The following is a 17601-nucleotide window of genomic DNA, read 5'->3' on the forward strand; positions in this document are numbered from 1 at the left end:
CAACGACCGCCATTGCTGCTGACTCAATTATGGTGTTTCTCCAGCTGCTCCAGTGTTGAGGTCCTCTACAGTCACTAATCTTCCTCACCCTTATCTTCACATCATATGAATGTGTGGGGTCTGTGTTGGTCTCATTGTATGTCACTCTCCCCTTAAAGTCACAATACACATATACACACAGCCTCTTAACAAATGGGGCCACCGCTAAACACACACACAAGACAGTAAAACTATCTCTCGTATAGTATTACCTGGTTGTTGATCTGTATCTGGTAGAAGAAGCAGCTTGATGCAATAGTGGCTCTGGTTCTAGGTCTGGTGGGTGTGTGTATCAGGGCTTTGGGTCTCGTCCCACCTTATAGTAACTGTCCCAGCAGTTACAGTGGCTTGCGAAAGTATTCACCCCCTTGGCATTTTTCCTATTTTGTTGCCTTACAACCTGAAATTAAAATAGATTTTTTTGATATACACAACATGTACCACTTTGAAGATGCAAAAATATTTACTATAAAATATGGTAAACACATGAAAGGAAGGAAGATACACATACAACACACATTCATCACTCACCTCTCTCTGGGCTCCCAAGGGCATGCAGTGCCACAGCACAGACCCAGAGCAGTGTGAACACTGGACAAAGCACAATAGCAAACCTGTGAGGGAGAGAAACCCAGACGCACACACACACATAGATATAACACTAATAGAGAAATGACCACTTCAGCAGACTCCCTCAGACCCGATGAGTTTATATGGTCATGGACACCTACAGTACATCAGGGATGGGCAACATTACGAGGCACATCAGGACGTCAAAATTCAACAGAGGGCCACACATTTCTTAGTTTGGAGTAGCTGCGTTTCCAGATTTACTGGAAAACGACTTGCCATGGCTAATGATACAGAGATTTCTGCGCATGTGTAGGATTATTTTTTATCTAGCTGCTACCCATTCCGCTGCCTACGTAGCTTCTCTGCCACTTCCTCCTCCTTGACATGGAGGGGAAACTTCATGTTGTACACTGAATACCGAAAGGTTGCTGGATCGAATCCCCGAGCTAACAAGGTAAAAATCTGTCGTTCTGCCCCTGAGCAAGGCAGTTAACCCACTGTTCCCCGGTAGGCCATCATTGTAAATATAAATGTGTTCTAAACTGACTTGCCTAGTTATTAAACGTAGGTTAAGTTAAAAAAAAAATGTAATGCCAATTTTTTATGGTCGACATGTTCAGACTATGCAAACAAAGTAGCAGGCCAAGCGTTCTTTTTCAGGAACTCTGGCTAATGCCTATGATATGGCAGCAACTATAAAGATTAGCCTACATCATCACACAAAAGAGTGTTTTTGCTCCAATGCAAAGTGTAGGGACTGCGTCCGTTACACCAGAGAGAGGTTGTATAGCCCTAGAAGACTAGGATGGATGGAATCTCCTCTCAGAGTAATTCTACATCCGTCGACAGCTTGTATAAGCCTTCCCAGACTGTCTGGCATTGTTGGAGTCCTCCTGGGTGGAGCCATTCAAGTCACCTTCTCCTGTGATTGGCTACCCTCACTTGGATATGCACAGCATGGAGTCATTGGGATGGCTCAGCCCACCTCCCGTGGAACCTGCCCTGGCTGAGCACCTCGAACCGAAGGCTTTGAGCTCATCTTCCTTTGACCCCAAGTTCGCTCATCCCAATGACACTGCGTCTGAGTGTGAGAGGATCTACCGATCTGCAGCTCAGGCAGGGTGCTCTGTAAACGCAGTTTCCCTCCTCTCAGTCTACATGGCGGTGCAGGCTAAGGAGCTGTGCAACTCCCTGGCGAACGGTGGCACTGTCAACTGGGAGAAGTTTATGGAGCTAAGTCTATCTTGCCGACCATACCACCCGGACCTTCAAGTGTACCGCTGAGACTTCTGGGAGGGTCATGGCGCAAGCGACCGTCGGCCAGAGAGCCCTCTTGTTGAACAATGCAAAGGTGTCTGAGAGGGTGAAGGGAAATATCCTGAATGGACAGATCGATCCCACCAGACTGTTTGTGGCAGGTCAACACCACTGTTCCCCAAGTTCAGTTCTCAGATAGAGTTCCCATCACATCCAGGCCCACGGGCCGAGGGGGATGGTTCAGAATGTCCCTACGCAAAACAATCAACCTTTTTAGGGCATCCTTGTCCGGCCACCAGGCCTGGCAGGCTCCCTGTCCCTTCCACGGGACAGATTGCCTACATGCAGTCGCCCCAATGGGACATGCTCATCATGTCTTAGCAGGATCAGATGGTGATAGGTGTCCCTGCAGGGTCAGACAGCCAGGGAAGACCAGTCTACGGACCTCAGATGATTTTTGCAGTATATTATAACAATCAGTGAATGGATACAAAGTTCCATCTTGAGTTGATGGGTAGGCTACAGTCTGGATTGGGAATAATGGTCATTTAAATTATTGAACCATTGATGGTATTCATTGCTAATATAATACACTGCTCAAAAAAATAAAGGGAACACTTAAACAACACAATGTAACTCCAAGTCAATCACACTTCTATGAAATCCAACTGTCCACTTAGGAAGCAACACTGATTGACAATAAATTTCACATGCTGTTGTGCAAATGGAATAGACAAAAGGTGGAAATTATAGGCAATTAGCAAGACACCCCCAAAAAAGGAGTGATTCTGCAGGTGGTGACCACAGACCACTTCTCAGTTCCTATGCTTCCTGGCTGATGTTTTGGTCACTTTTGAATGCTGGCGGTGCTCTCACTCTAGTGGTAGCATGAGACGGAGTCTACAACCCACACCAAGTGGCTCAGGTAGTGCAGTTCATCCAGGATGGCACATCAATGCGAGCTGTGGCAAAAAGGTTTACTGTGTCTGTCAGCGTAGTGTCCAGAGCATGGAGGCGCTACCAGGAGACAGGCCAGTACATCAGGAGACGTGGAGGAGGCCGTAGGAGGGCAACAACCCAGCAGCAGGACCGCTACCTCCGCCTTTGTGCAAGGAGGTGCACTGCCAGAGCCCTGCAAAATGACCTCCAGCAGGCCACAAATGTGCATGTGTCAGCATATGGTCTCACAAGGGGTCTGAGGATCTCATCTCGGTACCTAATGGCAGTCAGGCTACCTCTGGCGAGCACATGGAGGGCTGTGCGGCCCCACAAAGAAATGCCACCCCACACCATGACTGACCCACCGCCAAACCGGTCATGCTGGAGGATGTTGCAGGCAGCAGAACGTTCTCCACGGCGTCTCCAGACTCTGTCACGTCTGTCACATGTGCTCATGTGCTCAGTGTGAACCTGCTTTCATCTGTGAAGAGCACAGGGCGCCAGTGGCGAATTTGCCAATCTTGGTGTTTTCTGGCAAATGCCAAACGTCCTGCACGGTGCTGGGCTGTAAGCACAACCCCCACCTGTGGACGTCGGGCCCTCATACCACCCTCATGGAGTCTGTTTCTGACCGTTTGAGCAGACACATGCACATTTGTGGCCTGCTGGAGGTCATTTTGCAGGGCTCTGGCAGTGCACCTCCTTGCACAAAGGCGGAGGTAGCGGTCCTGCTGCTGGGTTGTTGCCCTCCTACGGCCTCCTCCACGTCTCCTGATGTACTGGCCTGTCTCCTGGTAGCGCCTCCATGCTCTGGACACTACGCTGACAGACACAGCAAACCTTTTTGCCACAGCTCGCATTGATGTGCCATCCTGGATGAACTGCACTACCTGAGCCACTTGTGTGGGTTGTAGACTCCGTCTCATGCTACCACTAGAGTGAGAGCACCGCCAGCATTCAAAAGTGACCAAAACATCAGCCAGGAAGCATAGGAACTGAGAAGTGGTCTGTGGTCACCACCTGCAGAATCACTCCTTTTTTGGGGGTGTCTTGCTAATTGCCTATAATTTCCACCTTTTGTCTATTCCATTTGCACAACAGCATGTGAAATTTATTGTCAATCAGTGTTGCTTCCTAAGTGGACAGTTTGATTTCACAGAAGTGTGATTGACTTGGAGTTACATTGTGTTGTTTAAGTGTTCCCTTTATTTTTTTGAGCAGTGTATATTAATGTACACCATGGTAATTCTTTGTCATGCCTCATCTGAGCAAGATCATATGGTGACAGGGGTCTCACTAGGTTCAGGCAGTCAGGGAAGACCAGTCTGTGACAGTGCAGAAGTTAACTTTTGCCAATACAACACTTTTTTCTCTCTGTGCAGCCAACACTGGCCAAACAAGAAACTTCAAAGATGTAAACTATTTTAAGGCAGTCTAACAACCTCTAAAGTTGATTTCCAAACTTTATCAAGGGTCGATAGAGGCTTTTCCCGATGACACAAAACATGTAAAACAAAAATGTGATGACACTATTCATTAATGATGATGAATGGATACAGATATGTTAGAATGCCCAGTCATGTTCATATAATATCAGGCATACTGTAAAAGTACTGCAGTTTAAGACCATCTATAGCAAGTACTATATGCCAGTGAAACTGAATACCATGCACTCAGAAATTGTATTATTCTGCAAATAGTATGTTATTTTATCTCAGCATGTCTACAGATTCAACCTTCTCCCTGCTTTTGTTTGCTTGAATTGCATTAATTGGAAGGTTGGTTATCCTCCCACAATCTATGGAAGAAATGTCAAGTTATGTACAGTATCACTAGATTTGATTAAGGGTATACTGTGCAACTTTCATAAGGTCTGGATGCCTTATATGGAAAACTGTACGACAAAAGGTGTCTGTATTGAAAACATGCCTACGTCAGGGGAGATACCCATTTAGGCAAGCCCTAGTTGCTAGGCTTCTCAGTCCTGGCCCTGGAGGTCTGCTGAATTGTTGTCACTCTGGCCTTGGCCTAACACTTGAAACCAATAATTAATGTTTCAATAAGATCCTAAAGCTGAGTGGGGTGTGTTGGGTTGGGGTGCTACAGGGCCGTGGAACCCTAGGAGCAGCATGGGGTGAACCAGCTATATTGTGTGCAAGTAAAAAAGAGCTCTACAGTACTATTAGACCTATGGTATGAATTATATGAAGGATGTACTGTTTCTGTGTGCTAATGTGTAGGTGTGTTTGTGTTTTCATTCAACTTTTGTTTTCCAAACCTATTTGTCACATACACTTGTTTAGCAGATGTTATGGCGGGTGTAGCGAAATGCTTGTGTTTCTAGCTCCAACAGTGCAGTAATATCTAACAAGTAAAATCTAACAAAACATACAATCTAAAGTAAAGGAAATGGAATTAAGAATATATAAATATTTGGATGAGACTAAGATAAAGTAGAATAGGACAGAATACAGTATATACATATTGTCACACCCTGATCTGTTTCACCTGTCTTGTGATTGTCTCCACCCCCTCCAGGTGTTGCTTATTATCCCTGGTGTATATATCCTTGTGTTTCCTGTCTCTCTGTGCCAGTTCGTCTTGTATGTTTTTCAAGTCAACCAGCGTTTTTCCCGTACTCCTGCTTCTATTCTCTTTAATAGTCCTCCCGGTTTTTGACCCTTGCCTGTTTTCTGGCCTCCGTACCCGCCTGCCTGACCATTCTGCCTGCCCTGACCTCGAGCCTGCCTGCCACTCTGTACCCCCTGGACTCTGAACTGGTTTTGACCTTTTTCCTGTCCACAACCATTCTCTTGCCTACCCCTTTTGGATTGTTTAATAAATATCAAGACTCAAACCATCTGCCTCCCGTGTCTGCATCTGGGTCTTGCCCTTATACATATGAAATTAGTAATGCAAGATATGTAAACATTATTAAAGTGACTAGTATTCCAATTATTAAAGTGGCCAGTGATTTCAAGTCTATGTATAGGGCAGCAGCCTCTAATGTGCTAGTGATGGCTATTTAACAGTCTGATGGCCTTGAGATAGAAGCTGTTTTTCAGTCTCTCAGGAAACGTGCTTTAGATGCCCCCCAAAAATAGGAGACCCCCTGCCAAGTTATGTCCCCCCCCACTTCTAAGACCAAAGTTGACTGGAAGGATGACAGACGGCAAACTACAACAGCCACTCAGCAGGCCCTGATCAAACACATCTACAACCAGGGGCGGAAAAGTACCAGAAATCATCCCTGGCATTTCTAACACACTGGCCCATTTTTTTCCTTGAGGCCCCCATTATTATCCAGATCATGATGAATTTGTGCAAAACTCCCATGTAAAACTGGGCAAAAAATGGACCAGCCCATCTGGCATTGGCCTGGAATCGAGCCCTTTGCTTTCAGCTATCCAACCATGTCAGGTCAGTGACATGTGGCTAATTCCAGGAAGGGATGAACAAGGATGCAAAAGAGCCTTAAAACCTCTTATGGCTGCAGGGGCAGTATTGAGTAGCTTGGATGAAAGGTGCCCAGAGGTGCCCATAGTAAACTGATAGAAAACACTCTGAAGTTTCTAAAACTGTTTGAATGATGTCTGTGAGTATAACAGAACTCATATGGCAGGCACAAACCTGAGAAGAAATCCAAACAGGAAGTGGGAAATCTGAGGTTGGTCGATTTTCAACCCAGCCCCTATTGAATACACAGTGGGATATGGATCTGTTTGCACTTCCTACGGCTTCCACTAGATGTCAACAGTCTGTAGAACCTTGTCTGATGCCTCTACTGTGAAGTGTGGCCGAAGGAGACAGGAATTAGTCAGGTCTACCATGTCCTGACCATGCTCTGACCATGCGCGTTCACATGAGAGGGAGGTCTGTTCCATCGCACATCTGAAGTCAATGGTATTCTCCGGTTGGAACGTTATTCAAGATTTATGTTAAAATCATTCCAAAGATTGATTTAATACATCGTTTGACATGTTTCTACTGTAACGGAACTTTTGGACATTTCGTCTGCTTTTAGTAAACGCGCTTCCTGACTTTGGATTTGTTTACAAAACACGCTAACAAAAATAGCTATTTGGACATAAATGATGAACATTACCGAACAAAACGAACATTTCTTGTGGAAGTGGGAGTCCTGGGAGTGCATTCCGACGAAGATCAGCAAAGGTAAGTGAAGATTTATAATGCTTTTTATGAGTTTTGTTGACTGCACAATTTGGCGGGTAACTGTATGGCTTCCTTTTGTGGCTGAACGCTGTTCTCAGATTATTGAATATTGTGTTTTTGCCGTAAAGCTTTTTGAAATCTGACACAGCGGTTGCATTAAGAACAAGTGTATCTTTAATTCTATGTAAAACATGTATCTTTCATCAAAGTTTATGATGAGTATTTATGTTATTTGACGTGGCTCTCTGCAATTTCTCTGGATATTTTGGAGGCATTTCTGAACATGGCGCCAATGTAAACGGAGGTTATTGGATATAAATATGAGCTTTATCGAACAAAACATATATGTATTGTGTAACATGAAGTCCTATGAGTGTCATCTAATGAAGATCATCAAAGGTTAGTGATTAATTTTATCTCTATTTCTGCTTTTTGTGACTCCTGTCTTTGGCTGGAAAAATGACTGTGTTTTTCTGTGATTTTGCGGTGACCTAACATAATCGTTTGTGGTGCTTTCGCTGTAAAGCCTATTTGAAATCGGACACTTTGGTGGGATTAACAACAAGATTACCTTTAAAATTGTATAAAATACATGTATGTTTGAGGAATTGTAATTATGAGATTTCTGTTGTTTGAATCCCGTTAACGGGATTGCAGCCATAAGAATTAAAGGGGAATTCAGTCAGATATGAACAATGCTTGTTTCTAATTCAAGTCAGTTAAGAGCAAATTATGATTTACAATGACAGCCTACCCCAGACAGCACTGGGCACCACCATATGAGACTTCCAATCACCGCTGGTTGTGATACAGCCTGGAATTTAACCAGGGTCTGTGGTGATGCCTCTAGCAGTGTCTTAGACCCCTGCAACACTCGGGAGCCCCAAGTAGTATTATAGGTATACAATATACTTGGTTTGGTTATGAAAAACACTGAAAATGACTTGGAACCAAAAGTTGTTCACTCAGTTTTTATACTTCCAAGCAGGCAAAAACTCTACTTTAGATTGAATTTGCAGTGGTTAAAAAAGAAGTTCCCTGACCGGGAATCGAACCCGGGCCGCGGCGGTGAGAGCGCCGAATCCTAACCACTAGACCACCAGGGAAACCAATTCCTTCACGAAAAGTGAAGTTATTGGTCGTGTGGCGACTCCTTTGAACCTACTCCGATTGGGCAATAGCTAAATGAAAGTAAAACTTCACATTTGCGAGGGAAGAGTGGAACGCATAGCGACCACTGAATTATTTCATCAACTTGGCGAGCGAATCAGTTTTTAGTCGTACCGGTAAGTAATTTTGCTATGCTATCAACTCGTCATTTAGTGTCAAGATATCACGATGACCACTTTGGCAAAACATGCTCACTGCTAGTTGAATCTAAAGTAGCATTCGGTAGCTAGCTAGCGAGCTAGGCTGCTACCAAAGACAGTAGAGTATCAAGCTAAAACTGCTTCTCCAATAGAAATCGCCGATCACACTTGTAGGTTCGCTAAGCTCATGCGTTGTACACGTTGTACTGCGCATGTGCATGCCGTCAACTCAAAGACACTCCTTCGATATAAAGTTGCTTTTGACGAACATGAAAGCGTGTCAGTTTGTCACTTTCACGAGGTTGGAGTAATGATATGTTCCACTACTTAAGATATTGTCTCGAATCTAGGTTGTGCCTTTAGAGTTCGAGAAAATTAACAACTAAGGAAGAACGTTTCACTTCTCCCATTGACTTCTCAAACCCCAAACCCTGGCCTGTTCTGTTTTTTCTGTTTCGCAAACGTTCCCGGAAGTCTCGCGATGTTGCGCCTCTGGGTTTAGAAACTCTGTGCTGCTACAGATGCTCACACGTTGCATTATAGAAGACGGGAAGCTACTGTGAAAATGTAGTTTACCAAGCTACCAACTACTTCACATTGGAAGAAGTGACGCTACAGTAAAGCTACCCATAAGAAAAACGTTGAAAAAGTAGTTCCCTACATCCAAACTACTTCGTGATAAATTATCAAATCTAAATCTGAGATGTCAACATTCTGTATACTTATGGCCCTTTTTGGACACTGTGTTAACTAACCTCCAGACGAGCTTCAATGCCATACAACTCTCCTTCCGTGGCCCCAACTGCTCTTAAATGCAAGTAAAACTAAATGCATGCTCTTCAACCGATCGCTGCCCACACCTGCCCGCCCGTCCAGCATCACTACTCTGGACGGTTCTGACTTAGAATATGTGGACAACTACAAATACCTAGGTGTCTGGTTAGACTGTAAACTCCTTCCAGATTCACATTAAGCATCTCCAATCCAAAATTAAATCAAGAATCGGCTTCCTATTTTGCAACAAAGCATCCTTCACTCATGCTGCCAAACATATCCTCATAAAACTGACTATCCTACCGATCCTTGACTTCGGCGATGTCATTTACAAAATAGCCTCCAACACTCTACTCAGCAAATTGGATACAGTCTATCACAGTGCCATCCGGTTTGTCACCAAAGCCCCATATACTACCCACCACTGCGACCTGTATGCTCTCGTTGGCTGGCCCTCGCTTTATATTCGTCGCCAAAACTACTGGCTCCAGGTCCAGGTCATCTCTAAGTCTTTGCTAGGTAAAGCCCCGCCTCATCATAGCAGCACCCACCCGTAGCACGCGGCCCAGTAGGTATATTTCACTGGTCACCCCCAAAGCCAATTCCAGCCGCCTTTCCTTCCAGTTCTCTGCTGCCAATGACTGGAACGACTGCAAAAATCACTGAAGCTGGAGACTCATATCTCCCTCACTAGCTTTAAGCACCAGCTGTACAGAGCCCATCTGTAAATAGCCCATCCAACTACCTCATCCCCATACTGTTATTTATTTTGCTCCTTTGCACCCCAGTATCTCTACTTGCACACTCATCTTCTGCACATTTATCACTCCAGTGTTTAATTGCTATATTGTAATTATTTCGACACTATGGCCTATTTATTGCCTTAACTCCCTTATCCTACCTCATTTGCAAACACTGTATATAGACTTTTTTCTATTGTATTATTGACTGTATGTTTGTTTATTACATGTGTAACTCTGTGTTGTTGTTTGTGTCACAATGCTTTGCTTTATCTTGGCCAGGTCGCAGTTGTAAATGAGAACTTGTTCTCAACTGGCCTAACGTTACCTGGTTAAAATAAACGGTGAAATTAAAGAAATGTCGTAGACTACAACAGATCACTCTGGAGTCAGATGTTAACAGATGGTAACAAAAAATATGTTTCATGTGAGAATTAGGCAGGTCTGATGCCGAAAAGGAAATTCTTGCCCACTTAACCCAGATTTTATTCTTATTTTTGCAAAAAAAAAGTTGTGTTCAGTGCCTGTAGTTAGCTCCACAGCTACTTGCCCCAGATGTACTCTTAAGGAGCTTACCGTCCGAGAACCTTATGTTATTTTCAGAGGTAGACTGGCTCTAGCAGCCAAAACAACCAAATACTCCATCTAAATGGGAATCGATTCTCAAATGCATTACGGTTCTGGTTCTGGAAACATAAAGCCCTTGACATTCATATCACATCAAAATAATTCACAAATTCTAAATATGCACTCAGTGTACAAAATATTGAGGACACCTTGCTAATATTGAGTTGCCAAACTACTGCAAAATGTCGTTAAATTACTAGTTGAACTACATGTAGTTCACTACTGTACTCCCCAACACTCCTTGATAGCTACTGTACTTTTACACTAAACTTATTAGCTGTTGGTTATAGTTATTTACTTGACTTGGGCTCCCGAGTGGCGCAGTGGTCTAAGGCACTGCATCTTAGTGCTTGAGGCGTCACTACAGACACCCTGGTTTGATTCCAGGCTGTATCACAACCGGCTGTGATTGGCAGTCCCATAGGGCAGTGCACAATTGGTCCAGTGTCGTCTAGGTTTGGCCGGTGTAGGCTGTCATTGTAAATAAGAATTTGTTCTTAACTGACTTGCCTAGTTAAATTTAAAAAAACTATTAACAGCTAGCATCCTAACTATTCAGTCGTCACTGTCTCTAGCTGTTGGGGACTTGAGGAACGCTTGTTACTATGTGTTGTTACCTTCAAGCCGAATAAACTCAACTCCATGATTTACGATGGAGTTGAGTGGTGACTAGTGTGGGCAGACTGGCGCTCTGATATCAAACTTCAGCACCCAAAGACTAGCCTGCATTTGCACATGACATTGTTCAGTTAAGTCAGCTAGTAACCTTTTAGCCTTTTCTTTGTTGGTAACGTATCCAAGAGGTATGTATGATTGTGTGTGGGGCGCGAGACCCCTGGAGGGAGTCAAAATAATTACAAGAGGGAAATATGCTTATAATAAATAAGAATTAAGACCACTATTGAAAAATGCAATGTTGACACTGGTATGTTCACAATATTTGGCTGTAGAAAAATATATATACTGAACAAAAATATCAACGCAACATGTGAAGTGTTGGTCCCATGTTTCATGAGCTGAAATAAAATATCCCAGAAATGTTCCATATACACAAAAAGCTTATTTCTCTCAAATTTTGTGCACACATTTGTTTACATCTCTGCTGGTGATCATTTCTCATTTGCCAAGATAATCTATCCACCTAACAGGTGTGGCATATCAAGAGGCTCATTAAACAGCATGATCATTACACAGGTGCACCTTGTGCTGGGGACAGTAAAATACCACACAATGTGCAGTTTTGTCACACAACACAAAGCCACAGATGTCTCAAGTTTTAATGGAGTGTACAATTTGTATGCTGACTGCAGGAATGCTGACTGCAACTTTTTCTTTGATATTCCAAAAGCTTAGCATGCCTTTGCAGGGGGATTCTGAAAAGAAAAATCGGTGATTGAGCTGCCAGGCCACAATAATATCCTGCAGCTAGGAGAATGGTAATTCAATCATCCACAAATAGGTTAGCATAACTTGCATCAGTCATTGCATTTTGAACTTAACCCATTCTTGAAATATCGAAAAACTTCTTAGGAACATGGCAGGTTTTGTTAATTCAGTTATGAGGATGACTCAGGTCACATCAGCATCATTTGGCTTGGCCATTGACATGCATCTGTGGCATTATATGTTTTATATAATGAACACACTCTCCTTTTTCTCTTTCTAAGGTCCATCATGCAGATGCTGAGAGAGAAGAAGACTTTGTTAACGGAGATCCTGTCTGCGGAATCCAGCTACATCCTTCAGCATGTGCAGCAGGAGGAAATAGTGACTAATCGTGACTACAACAACCTAAACATCCCCAATCAGTCCGATGAGAAGACTGTCATCAACCTGCTGGATAAAGTGATGAATAAAGGAGACACAAAATGCTGTGAACTCGTGAACCTGCTGCAGAAACCACATATTATAAAAAACTACCCTAGACTGGAGGAAATATTCAACAACCACACAGAACCCAGTGACCACACCTTCAACCCAGCCCCAACAATCCCAATTCCCTGTACAGGTACCACACACACTGACTACTAGTACTACTAGCTTTGCACCACGACTCTGTCATTGTTTACTGACACAACCACCAGACAGTACATATAACACACTGCATGACAAGACTAATTTACAGATCAGTCAACTGACACCAGTGCTACTGTTCTACTGTATTAGATAGCTGGTATCAGGTATCTAACGGTGTTTTCTGTGTTTTGTAGATAATTCTGACCTGGAAACAGTGGTCACAGGTGGCGATGAGGTGAAAACCCCTCTATCTACATTTAAAGTGTTTATTAACTACATATATTACACCTGACAACTGATCATATAGTTCAGAGCAAATACACAAGTCAACAATATACAATAATACAGACACAAAACTTAACCTGTCTTCTCATTGCAGCACAACTCTCCTTCAACTTTCCTTTCCAATGAAGCCATTCAAGCCAAACATAATACTAGGAGAAAATATATTTTTTTTTACACTGTCAGTTTGATGTGAAATATCTTTGTGTGTAAATGACCCCTGGTTTCCTCTGTTTCCAGGTCAGTCTGTATGAGATGACCAGTGTACCCCGTGGTCTCTGTTTGATCATCAACAACGAGATATTTGATAAACTGCGTGAAAGAACAGGATCAAACAAGGATGTTGGTATGTCAATGTTTTATCCTCAAAAACATCTCAAGTCTCATTTCTCTATTACAGCATCTGACCTGCTTGCCATTTTGCTGATTCAGTTGATTATCATGATGTGATGTGATAGAATGAGAATAGAGAGAAGTGAGAGGCCTGGTTGTTAAGTGTCTGTCTTCTCCTACAGAGGATCTGGCCAACATATTCAGTCGGATGAAGTTCAGGGTGGTGATGTGCAAGGACAAGACTGCAGTGGAGATTCCCATTGTGCTGAAGGTCTTCTCTGAGCTGAAGCAGTTATCTGACCTGCAACAGTGCGGTGTGAAGGAGTGGGTCAGCGGTCAGTTCACTGATCTAAAGGATCTTCCTAAGCATGGCGATGCCTTCGTCTGCTGCATTCTGAGTCACGGAGAAAAGGAGGGCGTCTGTGGCACAGATGGAACAGTCGTCCCCACCATTGATATCCTCTCACCTTTCAACGGCACAAACTGTAGCATCCTTGTTGAAAAGCCCAAACTGTTCTTCATCCAAGCCTGTCGAGGGAAAGACGTGCAGGGGGGTGTGCCGGTGAACAAGAAGCCTAAAGTTGAAGGGACGGACAGGGAACTGGACACAGACAACGGCCAAGTCCAAGACTACACACTTCCACTATACTCCGACTACCTGGTTTTCATGGCCAACGTAGAGCAGTATGTCTCTATCAGGAACGTGTACACGGGGTCCTGGTTCATCCAGTCTCTGTGTGGCCAGCTGGGAAAAGGCTGCACCGGGTAACATCAGCTTGAAATTCACTGCAGATCTTATTCATATCGTCTCTATGGAATGGTTGTGTTGACTTATTTTATGTTGTGTGTGTTTGTCTCCTGTTTTCTACAGAGGGAAAGACATCCATGCGATCATCACCCTGGTCAATGCTGAAGTGAGCAAGATGGACGGCAAACTTCCTGTTAAGGATAAAGATGGGAAACGTATTGGCTATGAGAAGGTTAAGCAATCACCAGATTCCAGAAACACCCTGACCAAGACACTCATCTTTCCTGCTGAGGCCACGCATTCTTCCTGATGATCTCTTGATGTTACCCTTCATTATCAACCGTCCATATGCTCTTTCAAGTTCAGTTTTGATATGAAAGGTTGAATAGGCCATAATCATGACACTACCAACATTCCTGTGGTGGCATTCTTATTTTATTACTTTTACATGGTGGGAGAGGAGCCACCATCACTGCGGGTGTCTTTATTTGCCTGACTGCTACATGTATTTAATGTTGTTAAATTTGACAGGACTTGGACAAATATACATTTTATATTAATGATACAGAATTCCACCAGAGTATATTCCAAAAGTCCTGTGGCACTGCTGCAGCTCAACCAAGTGAACTAGGTGAGACTACATTGACCTTTTAACCAAACTATTAATTTGATATGTGAAGATACTCAGAATCAGCATTCTATGTAAAGTTTCATAGCAAGAACAACTGGTTATTGATATCTTGGCACACTGTTTCAGCTTTACTTTAAATATTTTTTTATGCGATTTCATCTACTTTCTTTATTTGGGAATTTTTATACAATCATGTTTTCTTACATGCCTTTCCTGGCATCTTAAAATATGTTATACTTCAAAATAAATATTTTATATTTTATCAACAGTTGGATTGCTGAAGTGTTTTTACCTCACGCTCCTCAGAATTAGAGTGACATCCTGTTGAATATAAAACGTGAAACATGGCTAATAGAAAAATAGACATCCATTTTACAGACCAGATCTCCAGAACCAGCGGTGGTAAAACACACATTTATAATAGTGCTGTTACACAGACAAAGTAAACATTCCTCAATTGTTACCATTTAATGGAAAAATACATTCATCTCATGAGCTTGAAACATCTTTTAGGAAAACACATTCCAACCAAGGTTACAACACACTCTCTGATGGGAGATGTGCCAAGGTACAGGAAGCTGTGGTAGGGTCTCAGAGTGACAGCTTACTTACATTAAATAAGCAGGCGAGAATTCACTGTTAAATCATAACAGCCTATCTGAAGTTTCTCAGTCCGGGTATGGAAGATGTTTCAGAGGTAGGGAAGGAAGAGTTTCTTGGTGAGGATGTGCTTGGGCTCGTTTGGAGTCTCCTGTCATCTGCTGACCTCAAGATTCACACACATCAGCTTCTGACAGAACAGACTGGACGAGCTACAGAGGACAGTGGAGGAGTGTCAATATGTACATTACCTCTGCTGCCGGACAGTGTGGGCCAGCTGTGTGTCACACTCCTCCAGTGTCCTCTGTAACTCGTCCAGTCTGTCCTGTCAGAAGCCCCTGCCTCTCCATCTCACACAGCACCTCCAGGGCCGACAGGGGAGAGAGAAAAAGAGAGAGAGATAATGTATTTGTGTGTGTGTGTGCGCATGATTGTGGGAGTGTGTGTGATATACTTCTTACAGTGAAAAGATCCGGTCGTCCTCTGAGCAGTTTGTCGCTCAGCAGAAACTTAATCTTAGTGACATTCTCTTGAGTTACATCTTCTGAGATCATATACAGCATCATCTCTCTCTTGCAATTGAATTGAATTGAGAGAGAGAGTGAAAGAAAAAAGAAAGAAAGATGTAAAGCAACCAGGGAATTACCAGAATGACCATCTATTCAGTGTTGCCTCTCTATGTGGTCCATTGTTGTGACAATGCAGTTACACACATACACACACAGCTCTGTGCTCACCTGTACTGTGAGAGGGCGGGGCTTGCATCAGTCTGAGTGTGTTCCATTCACTCCGGCTGCCGTCTCCAGGTGGCGGAGCAGGTCTAGTTGACCAATGATATCGAGGAGCTGGTACAGGAAGTAGTGGTCCTCCAATAGACTACATCGTAAAAATTCATGAAAACAAAATGTGCTTTTTGGTGTTCATTTAAGGTTAGGGTTAGGTATAATGTTAGCAGTGTGGTTAAGGTTAGGGTTAGGTTTTAAGAAGATAAATTGTAGAAATAGGCAAAGTTAATGACTTTGTGGCTGTGTTAACTAGTGGCGACCGCCTTTCTCCTGCAGCCTCAGAAACAAGACACGCCCATCCTGCACCTGAAGCCTAGACCACTAAGGATTAGACGGTCTGCTTCAGATTCTTTACCCTTCTCCATGATGAGTGCACTTGCTCATTCCCCTCAGTAATATATAAGGAATGGACAGATATGCAAATATGTCCCCCTTTGTGCTTTACATCTCCAGCAGAATAAAACCATTTCTGAGTGCATGATATTCAGTTTCACTGGCATATAGTACATTATATGGATGGTATTCAGTGGTGGAAAAAGTACCCAATTGTCATACTTGAGTAAAAGTACAGATACCTTAATAGAAAATGAATCAAATAAAAGTGAAAGTCAACCAGTAAAGTACTGCTTGAGTAAAAGTCTAAAAGTATTTGGTTTTAAATGTACTTAAGTATCAAAAGTAAAAGTATAAATAATTTAATATTCTTTATATTAAGCAAACCAGCCGGCACAATTCTCTTCTTTTTTTAATTTAAGGATAGCCAGGAGCACACTCCAATACTCAGATATAATTTACAAACAAAGCATTTGTGTTTAGTGATTCCGCCAGATCAGATGCAGTAGGGAAGACCAGGAATGTTGATAAGTCTGTGAATTGGACCAATTTCCTGTCCTGCTAAGCATTTAAAATGTAACGAGTACTTTTGGGTGTCAGAATAAACTGTAACGTAACAAAAGGTGGAAAATGTCAAGGGGTCTGAATACTTTCCGAATGCACTGTATCTGTATCCATTTATCATCATCAATAGCGTCTCCCAGGTCTTCCTCACATTTTTTTAACATGTGTGTCATCGGGAAAAGTCTCTATCGACCCTTGATAAAGTTTGGAAATCAACTTTAGAGGTTGTCAGACTGCCTTAGAATAGTTTACATCTTTGAAGTTTCTTGTTTGTCCAGTGTTGCCGACACAGAGAGAAAAAAGTGTTGCGTCGGAAAAAGTTAACTGATACATTCAGAATTAGGGGAGGATGTACAAAAATCAACAACAAATATTATATATTTTTACATTTTTACTGTGGATTTTTTGCCATCCTCCCTCAACTCAGAATATATCATTTTCATAGTCATTGCACTTTTTGTAAGCGCTATTCAAGATTGAAAGTAAAACATTTTTTATAAACAATTAAATTTAAACCCCAGAAAAGATGTGGAATTTTGTCCATCATATCAAGAATCAGAATATTTCATTTTCATAGTCATTGTGTGACGTAGAGAGTCCGTCACTGGCCGCGGGCAGCATTTGGTACTTTAACGCACGCACACATTCATCACTCCTCCCTGCTCCGTTATCAGATAAGTTAACAATGTGGGTCGACACACAAGTTAACTTCTCTATCTTAGTACATACATTTCACACTTATGTCAATGTTCATATTTAATATAAGCAATATGTATTTTACTTATGATGTTATGGATTAGCGCGTTTGTTTGTTCTGTTCCTCTCTCTCTCCATCTCTGTAGCTTCCGGGTATGCTGGATAAGGACCCGCGCTAAGG

General features: G+C 42.8%; 1 protein-coding gene, 1 long non-coding RNA gene and 1 other non-coding gene across 6 annotated transcripts; 1 reads left to right on the forward strand and 2 right to left on the reverse strand.

The window, feature by feature from the left end:
* Window positions 1-8015: 8015 nt before the first annotated feature.
* trnae-cuc lies at window positions 8016-8087 on the reverse strand. The gene has a single exon. It is a non-coding gene; the product is annotated as a tRNA-Glu (tRNA).
* Window positions 8088-8169: 82 nt separating this feature from the next.
* LOC120056102 (caspase-8-like) lies at window positions 8170-14710 on the forward strand. Of its 2 annotated transcripts, none has more exons than XM_039004271.1 (6): window positions 8170-8267; window positions 12100-12440; window positions 12643-12683; window positions 12971-13076; window positions 13246-13828; window positions 13935-14710. In XM_039004271.1, exons 2-6 carry the CDS (start codon window positions 12107-12109, stop codon window positions 14119-14121), a joined length of 1251 nt encoding a protein of 416 aa, XP_038860199.1. In that variant the 5' UTR covers window positions 8170-8267; window positions 12100-12106; the 3' UTR covers window positions 14122-14710. The 2 variants fall into 2 exon arrangements, with proteins under 2 accessions (XP_038860199.1, XP_038860200.1); XM_039004272.1 differs by having other exon boundaries at window positions 13246-13747.
* LOC120056104 lies at window positions 12767-17580 on the reverse strand. 3 transcript variants are annotated; one of them, XR_005477747.1, is made up of 4 exons: window positions 17506-17580; window positions 15294-15918; window positions 15055-15200; window positions 12767-14002 (listed from the first exon to the last, which is right to left on the reverse strand). It is a non-coding gene; the product is annotated as an uncharacterized LOC120056104 (long non-coding RNA). The 3 variants fall into 3 exon arrangements; XR_005477746.1 differs by having other exon boundaries at window positions 15055-15203; XR_005477745.1 differs by having other exon boundaries at window positions 15055-15918.
* Between the last annotated feature and the right edge of the window lie 21 nt (window positions 17581-17601).

This window comes from Salvelinus namaycush, chromosome 11 (genome assembly GCF_016432855.1).
Source record: "Salvelinus namaycush isolate Seneca chromosome 11, SaNama_1.0, whole genome shotgun sequence".
Lineage (NCBI taxonomy): Eukaryota > Metazoa > Chordata > Actinopteri > Salmoniformes > Salmonidae > Salvelinus > Salvelinus namaycush.